Source organism: Rissa tridactyla, chromosome 2 (genome assembly GCF_028500815.1).
Source record: "Rissa tridactyla isolate bRisTri1 chromosome 2, bRisTri1.patW.cur.20221130, whole genome shotgun sequence".
In the NCBI taxonomy this organism is placed as follows: Eukaryota; Metazoa; Chordata; class Aves; order Charadriiformes; family Laridae; genus Rissa; species Rissa tridactyla.
Genome location: NC_071467.1, coordinates 92,046,070 through 92,067,176, shown reverse-complemented (window position 1 = coordinate 92,067,176; position 21,107 = coordinate 92,046,070). Strand labels below are relative to the sequence as shown.

The window sequence follows — 21,107 nt, the reverse complement described above, 5'->3', positions numbered from 1 at the left end:
GTTCCAACCATGAACCTTTACCTACGTGTAATCTGGTACTGCACATTCTCTGCCTGGGGCTCATGCAAGGGACGGCTACGTTTGACTAGCAATAGTAAGCTGTTAAAATTACAAAGCACCAGGATATCTGCTTTTTCTTTTTGCGCTTGGATGACATTACTGTTCCTCTGACAGCAATAAAATTAAAAATTAACAACTTGTGGAGATTGCCTTTAAAAAGTGTTCTTGTATAAATATGACTATTTTTAATAAATATTTATTGTTTGTAGCGAACAAATCAAGATTTCCCAGTTCTAAGCAGCATATATATACCTTCTGGATTGTGAAAATAAACCTGGAGCATTTGAAAGCCTGCATGGAGCTCAGATCTATCTCCCGAATTTTTTGTTTGCGGCTTGCCTGGGCAGATATTATTCTTTGCGAACTGGAGATTGGTTACATAATTGCAAATATTAGGAATTGCATTTCTCCCACTAGCTAAATACTTCTAAAAAGTCAACATCTTTGGAGAACAGTTCTCACTGCCTTGCTGAGCTGTTTGCTGCAAATAATTCATAGCTATTTGGTGGAAAAATGCTTGCTCATGCTACTTGCTTTTGGTTCCTTAGTGCCTTCAGTCTGTAGGTGGGAGGACCAGACATATATGTCCCAACTTCTACAAGTCAGTGCAGTGAGGAACTCAAAAATACATTTAACTAAAGCAAAAAGCCTGAGCCTGAAAGCTGGCATGTTTCTTGTGGCCACCAAAGTGCTCTACTTCTTGGGTAAATGGTATATTGTAGGGAGGACGTCTCCTGTGATGTTGAACCAGAGGGCTGACTCAGACCTAGCATTATTTGTGGAAGGGCTGCGCGTCATGATAATGCTTAGAAGTGCCGCGCACCTAATTGAACTCTTTTTAAGGGAAGCTTTCTTTTGAAGTTGCTTCTGACTTTTAAAAATTAATTGCATACTTTTACTTTGCATTTTTGGCCATGAAACTTCAGTTACTGGTGTCAGGAGGGCTGTGCATTGCACACAAACAGCCATTTATTCTGCAAAGTTTCAGTTCTGGAGTTATCTGACTCTCCAACGTTAGCTGTACTTATTTTTCATGAAACGTGCATGGCTCCCATTACCATCAATATTTGAACACTTCACAAACCACGAACAAACATATCTTCCTACATTTATTCAAGGATATAATAGTACTATCCACACTTTACACATAAGAGAGATTAAGTTACTTGTCTGAGGGCAAAGAGGATGTTGGACTAAAGCCAGGAATGCAGCCTGGCTCTCCTGGGCCTCAGTCTAATGTCTCAGAGGAAAATGTCTTGGAGTTTAGGGAAGCCTCACTAGAAACCTTGCTCTTCCCATCTTTCTCATGGGAATAAGGCAGTGCCCTAATGACAGCGTGCCTGAAGTGGTCCATTTTCTCCTAATTTGGACAGAAGGGGTCATTTCTGTATCAGGAATAGCTTTAGTGTGTAGGTTCAGCCCCTCTCTGAGCTGTGAAATATCGCTGTGGGGGCTGTTGTCCCAAGGAGTCTCATGGTTGTGCTGGGATCTCTGGCTGCTCTGTCTGGCTCCATGACAGGACTTGTCTTGATGAGTTGTGCCATTAATTGGTCTTCTTCCCCTTCCACCACCTGGGGAACTGCGATGCTTTTCTGAAAGCAAAAGCATCTTGACCTTTTATCTAGGGGAGCCTGGAGCTCCTGTTTGTAGGAGCCTGGAGCTAATGACCATCAGGGATATGTGGCAAAGTAGTTGTTTTTACCTGTGTTTCCAAGTGACCTTGAGGAGGTCAATAGGGGAACTTGCTCTAAATTTCTTGTGCTCGCTGCCGGTGGGCTTCCCAGGGCTCTGGTAGTAGGTGTCTGGGGCTGCTACGGTGAGATGCTAGCTACATCAGTACTGCCAATGTCTAAACTCACATGGCCTCGAGAGGGGGAGACTTAAGCGTTGGATATTGTCATTTTATAACTAAGGGCCTGATAAAACTCACTGAAGTAAACAAGTCTTTAATTTGCTTCTTGGCATTTGGGTTTTTTACTTGAGGGGCAAAGCTTTCCTCTGCCTTTTCCATGCACTCACACTAGGACAGCAATTTGGAAGAAACTCTACACCAAGATTAGTATGTTTAAACGCAACTGAGAATAACTAATTTATTTCATTTTATTTGTCTTTTTTTCTTCCAGTGGGATCTTGTTTGTGATTCTGCCTGGAAAGTCCACATTGCTAAATTTTCCCTACTGGTAGGATTAATCTTCGGCCACTTAATAACAGGATGTATAGCTGACTGGTAAGTGAAAAATCTTTTAATGTAACTATAAATAAATAATAATAAAATATCAATTATTGTTTCGATTTTCTTCTACTTTATATTCATGAAGAACATTTGCATAATGATTTTTCAGGCTCTGAAAGAAGTGTGATGAATAAACAGTTCAAGACTGTTAATTGCTTGAACTGAGTAATTTAAATCAAGGTAAATAACATGAAAATAAGCTATCTGGTAGTTGACTTAGTTATTTCCTGACGACACAATTTATTACAGCTGTAATGCTAGTACGGAATTAAGTATTTTCTAATTATGTAAATGAAGCCTTTGGTTTAGGCTTTTCTCTTTTTTTTTTTTTTTTTAACCAAGACATAGGGCCGAAAGAAATTGGAAGCGGCATTGATTTGACTGAATACAAGACTAGTGTAATGTCAACCTTGTGCATACACAGTATCTTTCAGGGCCTAGAAGGCTGTTTTTTGCAAACCTTTCCATTGTTCTATTTTTAAAGTTCTGGTTAAGCAAACATTTTGATGTAGTGTTAAGGAATCGCTGACTTATGTGCTGTTAATATTGGGGTATTCAATTGCAAAGCATAGAGTGCAATCCCTTCAATTGCAGTAGTGAAAACGTTATTGGATACCCCAGTTATTCTGAGAGTTCAGAAAGGGTCTTGTAGTGCAAAAGAGGGGAGTAAAAATTAAAGACATGACTTAAGTGATTTCAAAGGAAACTTGCAGCATATGAAACAATAGCTCTGCGATGCTGTCCCAGTCATTTCAGTGGCTTCCAGCACAGTTGCCAACGTTGGTGCTTCAAATGGCCCCAAGTTAACTCTTTTGCCATTCATTAAAACAGGAAAGGAAGAAGAACAGTTGCCTATTAGGGAAATCTTACAAAGCCTCAGCAACTCACCAGTCAGTTGGGAGAGAAAAGGCCCCCTGCAGCTGTGCAGTAATTTGACTCAAAACATTTGTAGCAAAACTGCGTCTTAATTCTTGAATAGTCGTCCAAAGTTTTTAGGCAAGTGCAGAATCATGACTTTTCAGTGAAGTAGGGAACACGCATGATGAAATACAGTTGAATTTGATTAAAATACCAAAGTGAAACAGGGCTCTAACAACACAGAGAAAGTATAGTGGGGAAATGAATGAGGGATCTTGCTCGGTTTTCCTAAAAAGGAATCAGTGTGGAGAAAGCAGACTTATACCCAAGTTAGGGAAATGCTGCTATAATTGACAAATAAGTCACAAATAAGTGAACAACTTGTTGCCTAAGGCACTGGCTTCAAGAGAGAAATGCAGTAAGCAGATTTATTAGCTCTCTGCCACCAAAAGGAGCAGCATCCTGCTCTTCCACCCATTTCTGTCCCCAGTGTGTACTTTGTGCTGCCACGTGTGCTTGTTGGACCCCTCTGCAAGCTGCTTAGCTGAGCTAATGCAGCATAAAATTACCCTGATACAAAAATTAGGTTTGGTTTGTTGGTGGCTTTTTTTAGCGAGTTTAAGGAGAATCTGGTTTCCAGCTGTGGTGCAAAGGAGAAAAAGGATAACTTGGTGCCTGGAGGAGGGACAAGTGAGCTCCTTGCCCTTTCGTGGGTCACCAGAAAGGACAAGGCTTGCTGCTAGCAAACCCAGTCCTCGTGCTCCTCTTCGGTCCCCATCATTGCCATCTGATGTAACTGACCCAGCAGGGATCCTTCGCTGGGTAGTCTTTGTCATTTAGCAATTGCATTTGGGGCTGGTAAAAGAAAGCTTAAATGGGATTTACTTAGCTATTTAGTCACAACTTGAGCTTCCACTAAGGCAGGGGGTTGTGTGGAGAGACAGATACAAAGGGGATTGTACCTGTAAAAAGAGAACAACAAAAAAAGGATGTCGGTCCCGAGCAAGAGCAGAGATTAAGCAGCGTAATGTATAAAAGTGTTACAAAGTTTCAAAATCTGTTTTCCTTTCACTTATATACCACTGTCCAGTTCAGATAATTAGAAGATGCGTTGGTTTCTTTGTAGCACTAGGGTCTGAGGCTTTGCTTTTCCTTTCTGAAAGAAAGTTGTCAAAGTTGTATGTGGCAAAGTCATGAAGTGTCTTAAGGTCATTTGCTAAGTAAACTGAGTGGTCTGTGTTCAAAACACAGTAGGTGTGCATCTTGGATAGCTCTGTGTGGAAAGTCTATAGGAAGAAGGTCTGTAAACTTGTTCGGGCTTGTGAAGACCGACTGTGTCCAATGCCTGAATAAGTTACTTGTTCAACAGGCAGAGTGTTGCTGGCAGTTTTGCCTGCTCCGGACGGAGGCTGTTGAGGTCTCTGTGGAAGGTTTCCTCTGGAGCAGGCAGACTTGGTGTTCGGGTAGCTTCAAGACAGTAGGTCCCTGCCCAGTACTGCCCCTGCTCTGCACCTGCTCTAGTGCTCTATGGAACCTTTGTGCCCATTCAAATCCCAAAACTTGCAAAGAATAGCATGGGAAGAGCAATTTGATCAGCAGTAAGAGCAAAGCTTAGTCTTCTCAGGGTGGCAAGGTACATGCGTAGGAGCATGGGAAGAGTAGGTCTTGTCCTCAAACCCATTCACTTCCCCACCGTGGTGCAACTCTGATGATATTAGGAGTATCTTTTTGATGCATCTGCATATCACACTGTGCAGATCGCAGATTCTTCAAAAGCCCGGGGTTGCTTGTATCCCTAGTTATTTGCCTGTGCAGGCAGAATTTAGCATTTGATCTAGATAATAGCATGCAGTGTAGGCTGAGACTTTTGTGGCACAGAAATCTCTCTCTGGAATAGTTTGGATGACAGCAGATAGCATCCCAGGGCTGTTTTACCAGGGAGATGTTGTATGGTTTAATTTCTCACAAGAATTTCCAAGTAATGTTAGACAGATAACTCTGTCTACATATAAAAGGTGATTTTTTTTTTTATTTTATACTCTAAGACACCATCCTGTCAGAACACTGCTGGATCACCAAATATACAGCTGATAGCTGCCCTGGAGTTTTGATTTTTGAGGAATGTGCTGCATATCTTGATGAGGAAGTAGACTCGTTTTGTGTCTGGGAGGAGGTGCTGCTGATGCCTCTTAGCACAGGGCTTATTTGGCCTCAAGTTGGCTTTCACAGGCCCAGGAGGGTCTTGGATTTCCTGATTCTTCATTACTGGCAACAATTCATTTGCATAACTTGTATTATGTTAGAAGAAATTCTATATCCTAATGACGGATAACCTCAAGTAAAGAGAGTGGGAGGTGGGGAAGAAGGGAACTGATGTATGCTAAGCATGAGGTCTTTTCAAATCAACATCAGGGAATGGCAGGTCAGGCTTGTGACGAGAATTAAGTTCCTAATTCTGAGTGTTTGCATAATGCCTTTCATCTACAAAACACTTCCACAAATACTGATTAGTGTGAATTACAGCTTGACGATTACGAAAATAGGGCTGTGAAAATCTGCGCGGATCGCTGATAATACAAAGTTCGTAGTTTGTTTAGGGTTTTTTTTTCCTGTATTCAAGGTTTCACGTGAGGTACTTCCCCTCCCTGCCCAAGTGCTTTGTGTTCCATAAATACAAAATCTGAAGTGTACACACAGCAGTAACTGCCCCCGTGTCCAGCATGTTCACAGTGCGTCGCGTATCACCGTGGCGGTGATGTTGTGTCCCCACCCTGAGCCCAACAGCAGCTCATCTTCTTGTGGGCTGGGTCTGTACCTTGGCTAAGAGCTGCCTCCTTTGACCTTGCTGCCTTCAATTCTCACATTGAAAAATTTTTAAAATTTTCCACGTTAAAAACATTGAGTGGTTAATGCCAACAAGTAAAATCTTTGAGGTGCCCCACAGGTGATGCTACAGCTGAAATAATAAACCTGTCCTCACGCGAGAAGCCATGACATCAGCTTCTTAGGCGTGACTTCGAAAAAGTGTGAATAGTAACACGTGTATTGGCACACTCTTCTGGTTCCCAAAAATGTCAAAAATTATAACAATATCTCCTTTTCAACCCTTTACCACGTATTTTATTGATCTTGTTCTATTTTAAGTAAAGCAAAATCCAAAGTATTAATTGTGAATGCATATATACAATATACCTTATAGCTGCTGGTAACAATCTGCTGAAATAATCGAATAGGAACGCTTCAGTATGTGGAACTGGACTAAGTTGTGAGATTTAAATGCTCTTTATTGTGCTGACATTCAACCTGATGGCTGGCTTGCAGCTGACAGACGGCTTTGGGTCTGTGAAAGCTGCCTACGAAAAGCAAGTTCATATATTCTTTGTGGAAATGGCATATGGAGCTGACTAAAAGGGATCCTCAGTTCCACTGGAAAATTTGTGGGAGTTGACAAGTTGAAAAATTTTGGAAATCTCCACATAATGATCCAATTATTGCTTAAAAATAGCCTGGTGCTCGGTATCATTCTCCTTGCACAGGAAGAAGGGGAGGGGGAAGGGAAATTATAAACACTAAGCATTTGAGTAAGAGATGTAAAAGTCTCCTATTCCTTTGACATAAAAGAGCCAAACTCTGCACAAGCGCCCCCACGTTCAGCGGCAGCAGAGCTCTTCCTCCTCGTCGGCGCTGCACCAACACGTGCCACTGCAGGTTGCAGCTGCAAAGCCTGCCTGCAAAGGAGGACTGCGAATCCTCACACCCACGTTGCCAGTAATCATTTTTTGGAGCGGTTTCTTCCTAGTTCTCCAATCGGGCTGGTTTTTGCGGATCTCAGCGGTGGGGATGTGAGGTGGAGGGATTTGGAAGTCCACCATTCTCCTGCAAGCATTACTATCAGCTCTGTAAGGCTCAGGGAAGTGACGCGAGCCCTGTTCGATGCTTGTTCTGTGTCTGTTAGGCTTGCCCTCAACAACGGGGCCAAGGAAAATAGGTTTTTGAGCCTGTTCCTCTTGCAGAGTTGTCTGAGAAGCACATGCCTGTTGGGAAGAAGGGAGCTCTGCAGTAAGCTCTGTGGCTGTATACTGTGGACAAATAATAATATACCATGCTATATATAACAAGTAATACCATATACTCTACTGTGCTACTACAGAAAACTCTGAGAAGTTTTTTCACCTCTAAGGTATTTGTTTATGGCCTTACTGTAGTTCCTAGATGTTTCCTTGTTCAACTTTGGTGTTTTGGGACTGATTTTTAAATCAAGTGGTAATGTATTATGTGCTGTCCTTGCTTAATCCCATCGGAAATGAATTTGACAATGCAAAGCTGATGGAGGAATCTGGGGTTTAGCAAGCAGAAAAAAAAATGATAAGAATGAAACAAGCATTAAAAATGGATGGTAATATTTAGAATGGATTGCATGATTTGTTCCCCTCTGTTAGGTGTTATGTCCATCTAGCGTTATGTCCAACTTAGCTTTTAACAGCATTTCTCCCTGTTTCCTTATTTTTAGGGTTGGTCGACGGCCTGTACTGCTCTTCTCTGTCATATTCATTTTGATATTTGGACTGACTGTGGCACTCTCAGTGAATGTGACCATGTTCAGCACACTCAGGTTTTTTGAGGGGTTTTGCCTGGCTGGAATAGTCCTCTCCCTGTACGCACTACGTGAGTATGCCTTCATCGCCCATCCAAATGTGTCTTTGTTGAGTGCAGGGTTTCCTGTTCTCTGGCTTCCCGCTTAAATCCAAACAGGTCAAACTAGGATCGTAGGGTCTGAAAAGGCTTTAGCCTGAATTTTATTAAGGAGGTAAGGACTTGGAGCTGTCTCTTTAGGTTGCTACAGAGCAGTCTGTGAAGCTGTTTGCGAGCTCATTTTAAGAGAGTTGTAAAGTGTTTTGGGTTTGCTTGTTGTTATTTAAACCCAGAAGTCATCTGTGTTGTGGCTATAGTGTGTAATGGGAGTGGATTTCACCTTGCAGTATTGAGCTCAGTAGGACACCCCCCACTCTCACTGTCTCTAGCGGTCTGTATTTCAGCACTTTTTCAGAAATTCCTCTGTTACTTACAGCAAGACATCCCATGTTCCTGAGTCAGGATTGTAAAGTATAGCAAAAACATGTGAGAAAACCCTGAAGTCCTTTTATCAATAACTGTTTTGTTGGGTTTTGTGATTTTTGTCATTTTCATGGGAGGAGGAAAAAAAAACCCACTGAGAGAAACTTAGGCGAAAGCTTGTAAGGAATGTCTACATGCTCATATCTGGGGTGACTGGTAAACTTGTAGCCAAAACATTTCAAAACTCCTTTCTGAGGCCTTGCCTTTGGAGAGTACATGAGCGATGCCACCAGCCTAATCTGCACCCCTTCGATACGCTCCAGAGAGCTCCATCTGCTTGTGCTTCCTTGGCTGTTTGTAATTGATAGGTAGTCCTGCACCAACCAAGGAAAACACAGAATTTCTCTCTTTTTATTTTGACCCTGGAAAAGTATTATCTAACCATATCCTGGAAGTTGCTGTGCAGATCTTCATAAATTTTTATTTACTTCCTATTGTACATGGTATCTAACCCATCAAGACTTTGCATAATATCCTTACTCTGCATGGCGTGCTTTGTAGTATTATGTTTCACAGTATTTGTTTTGATTTTGGTGTGCACCAAAGGGAAAAGAGCCTGACTAGAGTATAAAAAAGTTTGTTCTGTATTGCATTTCTTTATTATAGCTGATATGGTACCCAAGATACATGTTTGTTTCTTCTCTTGCCTTTGATTATATAATCGGTATTGAGAATTTTTCACCAAAAAACAAAACTACCAGTGAAGACATCACACTTTTATTGGGAAGTGTTTTAACCTGTGTGGTTCCTGTGGGAGCGGGCTTCAGCCATTACCAGTATGACATTCAGCTGGAAATTAGGCTTCTTGAGATTTTTCACTGCCCAATGCAGCATGTTAGGGTTTTTTACTTTTAAGTGAGTCATTGCCACCACAGGATTTTGTGAGGAAATGCCATCTAAGTAAAAGTTTCATTATGGACCTTCTGAGATCAGAGTGAGAGAGCGCACGTGTCACCTTAGATCAGACAGTAGCTTGCCAGCCAAGGCTTTCATTCAGCAGATGGGAGATGCTGGTTAGTTTATGCTCTGCTTGATCCAGAGCAAGAATTTGAGTCTGTTTTGGTTTTTTTTCTCGTTGTAATTCAAGTGTTTGCTATAACTACTGCATGCGTGTGTCCATTGCAAATGGGCAGCTGTCTGGATAGACAATACATGAATGGAGTCTGTAGGTGTTAGGAGAGATCTGTGTGAAATTAGCTGCAACCTGAACACCAGTGCAGTCCTATGGAATTGGGACGATGTGAAAGATGCAGCACCTGTACTTCTGACCTTCTGGCTGGGGTGCTGAGGGGAGTGGATTTTTCTGTATTAAATATTTCCATTTAAGCAAACAAAAAAAGCTGTCATTGTGGGAGAGGATTAATCTCTAGAGCTTTAAAGAATGGGAGGAACAGGGTTGGGGGTTTTTTGTTTTGTTGTTGTTGCTGGTTTTGATCTTAGTACTCAATCCGTTAGGCTTCCTCTCAATTTAGATTTACTATCTTTCCCTTTCTGCTACAATCTGTAGCATGCCATTGCACTCCTTTGTGGAGTCATCTTCTGTTTCTTATCCCCTCTTCCCTTTCTCTTAGTGGCCTTGATTTCTTCCCCTGGAGGTTTGTTGCCCCTGAATTCCCGGCTGGCTGCCCTGAGCAGAACAATAGAAAGTGGGAAGTTTGATGTGCTAGACGCTGTGCAGAAACAAACTGTATAGGCTTGCATAGCCTGCAAGAGTAATTAGCCTGCCACAAGGATCCTTTTACACTGTGTTGAGCTTGCTAGTTGTGCTGGGATTTATGGCCTGCCTAAGGGAAATTGTAAATAACAGTCCTGGATGCTTTGGGAGTGGGAAGAGCACCGAAGTGCTGTCTTTAAAACACAGAACTGCCAAGGCTGAGCTGCCCTCACTGTTCAAACCACACTCTTAATGGCCTAATGCTGCTTTCCTACCTGTCAGCCCTAAGGTGCAGAGTGAGCCTGGAGACAAGCCTTGCCTTCTGTGGAGGGTCAGCACTGAGTCCCAGCCGCCCGTGTCCCTCTGCGGGCTTTCCTCAGTGTTGCGATGAGTTAGCATCTTGTGGCCTCCAAGTACAGCCTCTTGCCTGGAGATGTTTGGGACTTGTCTAAAGAAACCACTTTTGGATGTTGATTTGTTAAACCGAAAAGCTTTCCTGCAGCTGCGGTAGTTCTGTTGGAAAAAGTGTTCCGGGTCAAATTTCTCGGGAACCTGCAGGAAGAGACAGGCTTGGTGCAGGTGATGGTGCTTGCTGCAGAGGAGTGGACCCAGGGCTTTCTCCTCCCAGGTGCTGTGGGTCATTGGTCATCTAGGAGAATGCGTGAAAGGCAGTTAATCCTCTTCCACTGACCGAACATGCACAGCTTTGAAAGACTTTTGTTTCATGCTGATGTGGAGGTGGGGGGAGGTTTTACCATCTTCCAGAAGCATTTTCCTGCCCTGTACCCAACCTTCAATGGGTTCCTGTGCTCCTGAGCAGCTGGTACACCTCTTGTGTGTTGAGGCACCAGCAAGGTCCTTGGGAAGCTCTCCCCAGGAGGCTCCTGATATGCCACGGTCTGATGCACGGAGCTGGAGCCATTTGCTGTGAGATGCTGGTTAGGTCCTTGCTATGTTTGCTGAGCAGATTTCTGTGGAAATGGGCTGCCCCTTGTTGGAGGAGAGCACTGGGAGTGGAGGCAAAATGTCCAGAGAGAGAAATGGTGGAGGGGTGCTAAGGAGCACTCTGGCTGCCATGGTTGGAAGGGGATGTATGGCCTGCCCGGCAGTTAAACGTAGAAAAGAGTGTCAACTTGGGGACTGGAGGAGGACAGGTGGTTTAAGAAATGGCAGGGGAAAAGTTGTTGGTTTTTTGGTTTTTTTTTTTTTTTTTTTTCACCAGAGTGTCTTTTGTCCCAGTATTTGCTGCTGCGTGCGCATTCAGGGAGGAAGGACGGGCATCCTGCAGCTGCTGGCTCGGCACGCTTGGATGCACAGCACTGTAGCCTGCTGCCCAGCCGAAGACAAGGAGGTTTGAGTTTACCGATTGGGGTGGAAAGTCTTGTGGCTGGTCCTGTGAGGAGTTTGCTTTGTCCGAGAGTGAGGGGAAGAGGTGTGGGAGCCCCGAGCAGAGACACCTGTGCCTGAATAATGCCTCAGCTGGTGCCTGTGGACTCCTATAGCAGGCAAGGCGTGCCACTCTTGCCGCAAATAGCTCTGCTTGCTGGTTGCAACTCATGTGGGGCAAAGTACACTTGGCAAATGTGGAAGTCATGGGAGAAAGCAAATTTGATTATCTTGAGGGTGGGGAGGGTGTTGCTTCTGGGTCACTTTAGTCTCGGCTGTGACCCCGGGACAGCCTTTTCCTGTGTGTTTGTGCAGAAGGCCAGATGCTGCGGTTTTCTCCATGTGGTTTCCCTTCCTTAGGGCTCGCTTTCACGAGCCGGCACGAGCTGATGCAAGAGCTCTCATGGCTGAGGGCAGGAGTTCCCCCTCCCCGATCTCCCCCTCTCCTCTCACGTGCTGCTGCCCGAGCCCTCTGCGGGAGAAGCCATCCGCCTTCCCTCCAGAGAAGACCAAGTGCTCTCTTGTCAGCGGGATGGATGCGCCCTCTGGTCTTGTGTCCTCTTCCTCTGGGAGATTTTCTGCTGGGCATCGCATCCCATGCAGTGCCCGAGTCTGGGGGATAGAGCTGGAGCGTGGCCCCGTACCACGCAGGGCCAGTTAAATGGGTAAAAACAAGCACAGGTTCCCTCCCCTTCCAGCTGATCACTTCCTTTGCCATATCTGTCTCCTCCCTGGTGTCCCTGCTTTTGTCACTTTCTGGAGTCGAAGCTAGGATGATGATATTAATTAAACTATTTAGGGGGGAAGGGAAGGTGGGGGGGAAGAGTCATATTTTTCTGGCAAATGCTCCTGGTAGGTTTAATGAGCCTCCCGCTAAAGTGCTGTGTGCCATTGCTAATGACGGTACCTGAGCTCAGACAGCGCAAGCCATGGCGCGGGTTTGCACACAATTGCAGGCTGTTCAGCAGTTTCATGGGTGACTGAACTACAGATTACGCTGCAAAATTAGAAAGTCTAGACTTGAATGAACCAGTAAATAGGCTCTGGAAATAGCTTTGCTGAAAGGGAGACAACATCTTCTCAGGTTGGAGCGAGGAAGCAGGGGTGCCCCTCCAATATGTAGTAGCAGGATGAGTAGGCACGTTGTTTTCTTTTATGCTGTTAGGAGAAAAAAAGGTAGAAACGCTGTTGAAAATCATAGGTTGTGTTTCAAAAGCCTGGAGAAGCTTGGCAAAGGCTTCCAGACTGGTTGAGACGTCCAGCTGTGATGTATCTTTCTCATTTACAGCTAGGTCAATCTAACCTGCTACTCCTGTAAATTGCACAGGCACTGATCTGAGAAAGGTTAAATGCAGCTGCTTAAGATATTTATTTTTTTTTTAACATGTATCCTGGAAAGCTAGAGTGGCGTGCTTAGACAGCTTGCTCTAGGCTGAAGAATGAGCAAGTGCCAAAACAGGACATGGAAGCCTCTGGGTGTTGGGCTGTAATGATGTCAGATTTGTAAAATAATTTTGCTTCCCGTCAGGTGTCAGTATAATGGGTGAGATTTATCTCACCCCCTCCCCTCGTTTTTTTTGGTTTTTTTTTTTTTTTCTTCTCTTCCCTTCCCTCCCAGAAGTGTATAGGCTCAGATCCTGGAGCATCCCAAGTTTATAATTCCCACCTCCCTTGGAGTTTGAATTGTCTAAACAATATAATTGCTTGATTTACTCTCCATTTTCCTCTCCTGACTCTTCAGCAGCAAGCATGGCCTTGGCTAGGCAAGGCAGGTGAAACACTGCAAACTGCAGGCTCTGAAGTTATTCTGTGTAATCTGAACCGGCTCAATAAATAACTCTGCAACACATTCCCAAATCGGACGGTGTGGAAAACATCTGACTACTTTTCAGTGCGTTGACATGTGCTTTAAGCTCTGCAGTAACGTGCAGTTCTCTCTGCTGACAGGTCTGTGATAAGATCAAGGTTGTTAAGCCACCTACCTTCTGTTTATGTAACCAGCCTTTCCTTGCTCTGAGTCACTTGCCGCAGATCTGGTAGGAGTGATCACAGAGGGATCCACTGAACGAAAACCTTACTGGCTCACCCTATAGTGACCATTAATTGATAAATGGTAAATCTTTGCTTAAAGAGCAGCCACGGGCTGTTCTAACATTGAGATGGGATGTGAGTTTCTGGAAACAGAGCTCTGTATGCTGGATGCAATGGCATCCTTGGGTGCGTCAAGAAGAGTGTGGCCAGCAGGTCGAGGGAGGTCATCCTCCCCCCCTACTCTGCCCTGGTGAGGCCGCACCTGGAGTACTGTGTCCAGTTCTGGGCTCCCCGGTTCAAGAGGGACAGGGAACCGCTGGAGAGGGTGCAGCAAAAGGCTACCAAGATGACTAGGGGACTGGAACACCTCTCTTATGAGGAAAGGCTGAGGGACTTGGGTCTCTTCAGCCTGGAAAAAAGACAACTGAGGGGGGACCTTATCAACACTTATAAATACTTAAAGGGTGGGTGTCAGGAGGATGGGGCCAGGCCCTTTTCAGTGGTGCCCGGGGACAGGACAAGAGGTAACGGGCACAAACTTGAGCATAGGAAGTTCGACTTAAACATGAGGAGGAACTTTACTTTGAGGGTGGCAGAGCACTGGCACAGGCTGCCCAGGGAGGTGGTGGGGTCTCCAACTCTGGAGACATTCAAAACCTGCCTGGACGCGTTCCTGTGCAACCTGCTCTAGGTGACCCTGCTGTGGCAGGGGGGTTGGACTAGGTGATCTCCAGAGGTCCCTTCCAACCCCTACCATTCTGTGATTCTGTATTTTTACTAGCTTTATGCAAGAACTGTTAAAAAAATAGTATTAAGTAGGAGCACTCCAGCTGCCCAAAAAAAAAAAAAAAAGAGGAATGTGCATGCCTTTTATCAAATGCCTGGGGGCTCAATTTATGCAAGAGTGGAAAAGGTTATTGGAATTACAGTACTCTCCTTATAAGTATAAATCTTCCTTGCTCTTCATTGCTTCCTTCAGTACAATCAAATTATGACTCCTCATATAATCTGCTGGCCTCCTTCTCCTCAGCACTTCCTCTGAATTTCCTTCCCTTTTCTGACGGTCAAAGCAGGTATGAGCTCTTCTAGGCACACGGCGTCTGCCATTAGGGCGTGGGCCATCATCCTTATTTTAGCCCCTAAAAACTGTATTCTGGAGCAGAGGTGCCCTCGAAGCATTGTTAACATACCGTCCTGAACCCTGGAAAAACTATACCATTTGAGGCAGTCTGTTTGAAATTAATTTATACGAACTCTTAAAGTATGCCAAAGAGGAGTGAAAGGAGGATCTTTCTAAAGCTCCTTGGGAGGTTAGAAGATGTTTGGTTAATGCAGACATTGTAGCAGGATCAAATTTTCATCAGTTTCTTCATTTCAGTTGCTGAAAATCTTGTGTGTTATCAAAGTGACCAAAAAGCCTAAGGAATGAATTTCGTTTGAGGTAGTTCCTGTATAACTGGTCAATTGGGAATGCAATTAGGGTGCAACGCTGCAGTTGTTACACTTGTGATGATGACAATCAGATGAGATTAGAGCACACTTGCAATTTCCCCGGTTCAAAACACAGCTTGCATTTACCATTTACAGTGTCTGTCCTTTAATTGTTCCAAACCAGCTCCAGCAGTTTGGGTACACTCAGTATGCAAAATCTTACCTTCTGTCATGCAAATACTTTTAACGGTAACTGTTCAGTATTGTAATGACATTTTAGCGGATTTTTATTTTATTTCTTTTTTTTAATCTGAGCAACGGCAAATAGACTCACAGGTCTGCTCAGCCCTGTTGTGCAGCTAGGAGGTCACTGCCACTGAGAGGAAACAGGGGTGGTTCCTCTCCTCCCCCTCCAAATTCCTTTGCATTTTCTCAGCTGCTCATACAACCATGGCTTCCAGCTACAGGGGGGGTGTTTAAGATGGGTGTATAGTTAAATCCAGGAAGTTTCCTTCCACTTTGCAGCTCTTTGACTCTTTGACTGACTTTTGGCTGAAGTGGTGTTAGAGCCTTACTGTAACCTTAAGGTATCTGTTCCCCCTGCTTCCCCCCCCCCCACCCCCTTTGTTTTAAGACAGCTGCTAAATGGCTTTTCCTTCCTACAGCGTTGTGGAGGGTTGCTGGTAGCAAAAGCTTCGCATAACGCGTGTGCACGCATCCGTGCAAGCCCTGTCCAAAGTGACTGATGCCGCTGTCAGGACGTGCGTGGTCTGTGTCTTGCAGAATCCTTCGGCCGCTGTGGACCAGCACAGGGCCACTGCCAGCCAGCCATCCCTCCTGAGAGCCGGGCTCGCTGGTACTGCTGAGGAGTCCTCCTGGCAGGAGAGCAGAGCGCTTCCACCACCATTGTCAGGTCTGCTCCTTCTCACCAGTTAATTCAAGCCTTCACACTGTGCCCTGCCCAGTGCCTGAGCTCCACCTACTCTGCTTATTTTGGCCGGGAAAGGGCTATGTACCTCACAGTCACAAGGGTTTGATAGTGCAGGAATATCATAGCACTGGTGCATGTCTGATACCGTCGCGGGTTTATGGTTAATCCCATACTTCCATGACCTGGGAGGTATGTTGTGGTTTGTTTTTCTCTGAGAAATGCAAGTGGTTTGGGGACAGAGATTGTAAAAGCTCTCCCACTTGAGATTTTCTTTCATTTTTAAAAAATTTTTTTATTATTATTATTTTTTCCTAGGAGGAAACTGTAGTTGTTGCAGAGAGCGTCAGAGAGAAGTCATACATATAGAGCCTATCCTGCTAAATCTGTTGGCTTACTGAGTTTTATCTATCCTGTTCCTCAGCTGTGTCCTTACTCTTAGCAGAACATGAAAACCAGATGGGCCAGTGTTGGAAATGAGAGGGGCAGCAACCAGCTGCCCTTAAGGTAGTCAGCATACAGGGCTGGACTTTATTTTTCCCCAGCTGCTTCTTCCAGTGAGACACAGGCAAACGCACATTTCTCTTGTGTGCATGTGTTAACTTTCTGCTGCAAAAGGAAGCACGCGTAGGTTCATAAATCACCTGTGAATGAATAGTGCTTTACTTCTTTTTCCTGCCTGTCCCTACAGGTTAGGTCGTCAGGAAAATGCAAGCCAAATTATCGTGGCAACAGGATGTGCATAGAGGAAGAACCATGTGTATGAGGACAGTGGGTTTAGAAGTTATATGTGGTGACTTGAATATTCAAGTCCAGCAACAAATGTCAGCACACAAATTCACATAAATATTTATGTGCCTTTCAAGAGGAACTGTAACTTAACAAGGCTAGCCAAATTTCCATCCCCAGTCACGCAGACATGACTCCTATTTTCTCGCTTACAAATAACATAACCCCACAGGATTTTTACTAGTTCAAGTTAATTAAATTTCACTCAAAGCATGAAATTTGCAGGCAGCACTCGCTGCAGTATTTCTACAAATGCGTATTATTTAGTCAGATAGAATAAAAAGTTCACTTTTGTTTTAATTCTTTGTTTTATTTGTTGCCAGTCTACAGAACTTAATCATACATGCTGCACCAGTGCTCATATAACTCATTTTTCTTTTTCAAAGAACACCGCGCGATGTTGCATTGTGGATGAATTTCTTTATAAGTCATATGCCGCAATTACTGATGGACCTAAAAGTATGAGCTATGTTTTTGTCTTTTGGAGAACATCTGGTCCCATAAATGAATTGTGCATACACTTACGTAGTTTTTAGAGATAAGTTGAGATGTAAGCGCTTGTTAGTATCTTGAAAACTTGTTTGCTCGCATTCTTTGAATTCTGGTTATGGTGTGAATTGTGAGAGCAGAAATCGGTTTATCAAGTCTAATGAATGATATGCAAATCTTTGCAAGCACTACTCCAGTTTTGCATATATGTGCTGTATGTCTGCTTTAGTCACCCATACATTCGGTAAGGAACCTTTCAACTATAGTTAATCTTGAATTTAGGCTTGGTAATAAAACAGGTAGTGTCCTAGAGAAAAAAGGTGTATGAGGAAGGCTTGGAAATGTAGCTGTTCCTTGAAGAACAGTGTCTGTGCTGAACTGTGGGAGGAGGGAGCATGGTCCAGTATTTGCATCATAAGTTCTGGATCCACCTTCCTGCACCTCTGTGAGTGATTCCCTCAGTTCCTGGATGCCTCAGCATCTCCCTGTAACCATCTTGTGTTTGGAGGAATTCAGAGCAGACTAGCCTTTCTTGTGGCTTCTCCTTCCAGCTTTCTGTCCTGTTCCTGTGGCAGAGATCACGCTCTTGCAGAGCAAATAATTAGCTCATACACCGATGCCCCAGGCCTCTCCCGTACAGTTGGACATTTAAGTGCAAATACATCTCCATCAGCGACTTAACCTCACCTATTCAATAGATTAGGTTAAGGACATGCATTTTGATCTGCTGCTGTTTATTCTCCGAGGAGAATAATCTCTGGCGGGAGCAGCGGGGGAGCGCAGTGTTTGTGCCTGCCTTGGCCAGCCGAGACCCAAGGAAGTGCCTTGGTGTGGTGGAAGAGGCCAAGCTCTGCTGGAGCGCTCTGCACTGTAATTAATAATTCTGTTAAAAATGCAGACTGGAAGACCTGCGTGCCCCAGTACTAAGGCATAGGTAGGTTACTTTATGTACCATCTGTTATCCAAACACTTGAGACTGGTTCCCCGGAGAAATGAGGAGGGTGTTTTCTCCATGTAGCGTTCAGTTCAATAGATATTCAAGCACATGGACCAGGGATCGTTGTCTAAAATAAATAAATGAGTTCTTAGGGTGTTCTGCTTGATGTGAAACAGCTGTCCAGAAGGAGCAAAGCGCAGCTCTGTCAGCTCATCTTTAAGGTCCTTCTCCAGTTCCACTGTTGCTTCCGCCCTGATTTCAGTCCCACGCTGGTAGGCAGTGTAGCTGTCTCCTGGGGGACAGGGCTGTTCTCCCTTGGAGCACTCGCTTTACAGCTTTATAAAATAAGTCGGAAGAAAGAAAAGTAACAAAAAAGATACAGGAAGCAGAATCAATAATGTGGTGAGGCAAAAAGCAATATAAGGGAAGAGATGTTTCTTTCTTATTATAGCAAACAAAAATGGATTGAAGGCAGGGAGGAAAAACAAAAGCAACTTAAAAAGATTGTATAATGGTAGAAGCAGCTTATGTGGTGAAATTGCAACCAGCATTCCTGATAAAATCTCATTTTGGTTTCATTTATAGCTTTGACTTTGAAAAGGGGTTTTTGTCTAGAACTTGACTGACTTGTTTTTCAAGGCACAAAACCAAATCTGTGTTTCTAGGAAGCTTGAAGAAAATTAATTAAAGAGCTTTTGAATTATAGATCCATTAAAAATGACTGTGCTTTGAAAGTTAAATAAATAAATAAAGCTGTCAGTGTTAGTCATCTACTGGGAAAAAAAATGGCTTCTCTTGTATCTGTACAGTAGAGAAACCCAATTACTGCACTCCAATGCTTTGGAATTTGGGCAGGAGAAGCTTTGATTATATGAACCTTGACTCTATGCGTACGAGTCTTTTCAGATGTCGTGTGTGAGTTTAGAGTTGTGAATCAGCCTGAAGTGATGTCCCATTCTTGCTTATTTTTTTTTCTTTAGTGTCTGTGCTAAGTCTGGAAGAAAATATGTGAAGGTCAGTCTGCATCTTGTAAACTTAAAACCTGATGGATTTGACTTTTTCAGGAGGCAAACTTCACCCTTCTTGACTGAGCAAAATAAGTATTCATGCAGCTGCCTTTCTTCCCTGACTTTTCCTTGATGTTCTTCTTTGGCTGAGGGTAGGTGCTTCACATGGGCCTGGGGTCAGTTACATGTGGCAAAGCAGAGAACAAGAATAGCCAATGCACAAACCAAAGAGGGAAAATAAAGAAAATAGAATATGTAATATATACAACAGCTGTCTTTTCTCTCTTGCTGCTGATAAGAGTCAACGTGACAGATATTTTTCTAAAAGAAGAGATCTGCTTGTATCCAGTGAAGAATAATAGCAGCAATTAAAGATTCCGTATCCTGGTTATTTTGGAAACAAAAACACGGCCAGACAAAGCAGGCAGTGTGTCATGCTAGCTTGTGTGAATCTGAGTCGCACTGCTGCCTCGGTGCTGTACTTTGCTGGGATCCTGGCGGGGGGTTGTAGTGCCTGGTGGGACTTGCACTGGAGATACTACTGCTTTTTCCTGCCAGGACAGCTTCGCGTATGACTTCTGATTAGGAAATACTTATTTACTTATAGTCTCTGTCCCTCCTTCAGGCCACTGACGCATGTCCTACTTGCCCGGTGCCACTCAGCTGCAAGGTGTCTCTGCTTACAGCAACGCACATGAAATACCTGACAGAAGTGGACTTCTTTGAGAAATAACCCACTTGCCTATCCAAGCGGCAGAGGGCATTGTCTTTATGTGCATATACAAAAAAAAGATCCTTTCTGCTCTGATTGCTGGGAGTAGTTAAAAAAAATCTCAAAATGACAGTGCAGGAACTGGCTGAAGCGTTTGCTCTGCAGGAGAATCTGACAGCAGCTCGGGGCCAGCCTAAGCTGACCTGGGTCTGCCCATCCTTCCCTGGCTGGTGCTCACACCTATTGCTCGTCCCACAGTGAACTGATTCAAGGGTGTAAACCAGCAGAAAACTACTGATTTTGTTGTTTGGCTTTAAGTCAGTTTGCCCCTGGTCTCCTTCCCCCCAAAATCTCACCGCAGGATCGGACGAGCGTGGGCAGATTAAAGGTGAAGAGCCGGAACGGGTCACTGGGGAGTCAAGGAGAGAGGAGGGACTGCAAGAGCCACAAAGCTAATTTGGCTTGCCATGGTGCTCTGCTACAGATGCAGTTTAAGAGCCCTTGTGGCTTGCTAGTAGCACAGATTAATCAATTCTTGCAAGCTTATTGCAGCAACCTTAGGTTAGGAAATTCTCTTGGTGGAAGCAGATTAGGCTGTTACAAGTCACTGTGAAGCTTGCTGTTATTCAGCGTGGGTCATTCTTGAACATGGGATTTAAAACTTTTTTCTTGCAGGCTTTTTAAAGATTAGACAGTGTTTAATTGCATCTTGGCAGAGACAGCAGGTCTAATATGTTTAGAAACGTATGTCTTGGACAGGTCGACGTTTCCACCCTGCATAGCTCTCTTTGTTTGAAGTAGTAGCAGATGGAAGTCCTTCCACCGCTTCTAGGCACTGACTAACTTGTCTTGGAGAAGAGTGGATAAGCTGGCAGTAGAGAAAAGGATTCTTAAAAATAATTTATAGAGATCTGCGTGGCTTTAACTTTATTTACTTCAGCTTTCAGAGTGAGGAAACTGGCTTTGGATTTATTTAAAACCTCTGAAGCTCAGCTGGAGAACCAAATATGATCAGATCTTGGATATGAGATTTCCACTTTTCTGGCTGGCTTCTCTTAGCAACATCCAAATTAGTGAATAAATAGAAGCCTCCAGTCTGCCGCCGACAACAAATAATCTGTGATTCAGAGTAAAACATCTTGATCATGGACTTGGCAGTCCTAAACCTTCAGGAGCAGAAATGCAGACCATCAATCTGATATTACAGTACTGGAAAGACCCAGTTGCTTTGAAAAGGTCATTTTGTTGCTGTCCCGTCAGTTTTTCTTCCATAAATTTTACCCTTTAAGGAGACTAGAATTTATTTTTGGCTTTAAGATAGAAAAGACGGTTAGGGCTTGAACTGTGAGAGGCAGAGATGATGATGTTTGTGTCCAGGATAAAGATCCTGAAAGATACTCTGCATTGAATTGTCTGACCAGCTCCTGTGACCTTGATCTTCTACTTGGAGCATTTGAAAAAGTTTTTAGGATTGTCA

At 43.9% G+C, this 21,107-nt stretch overlaps 1 protein-coding gene across 2 annotated transcripts in view; it reads left to right on the top strand.

The window, feature by feature from the left end:
- Positions 1 to 21,107, top strand: part of SLC22A23 (solute carrier family 22 member 23) — a 116,654-nt gene that overhangs the window by 16,258 nt on the left and 79,289 nt on the right. For both annotated transcript variants that reach the window (XM_054190461.1, XM_054190463.1), the window contains exons 2-3: positions 2,184 to 2,287; positions 7,662 to 7,816. In XM_054190461.1, coding sequence (XP_054046436.1) covers positions 2,184 to 2,287; positions 7,662 to 7,816 — 259 coding nt within the window. The remainder of the gene's footprint in view (positions 1 to 2,183; positions 2,288 to 7,661; positions 7,817 to 21,107) is intronic.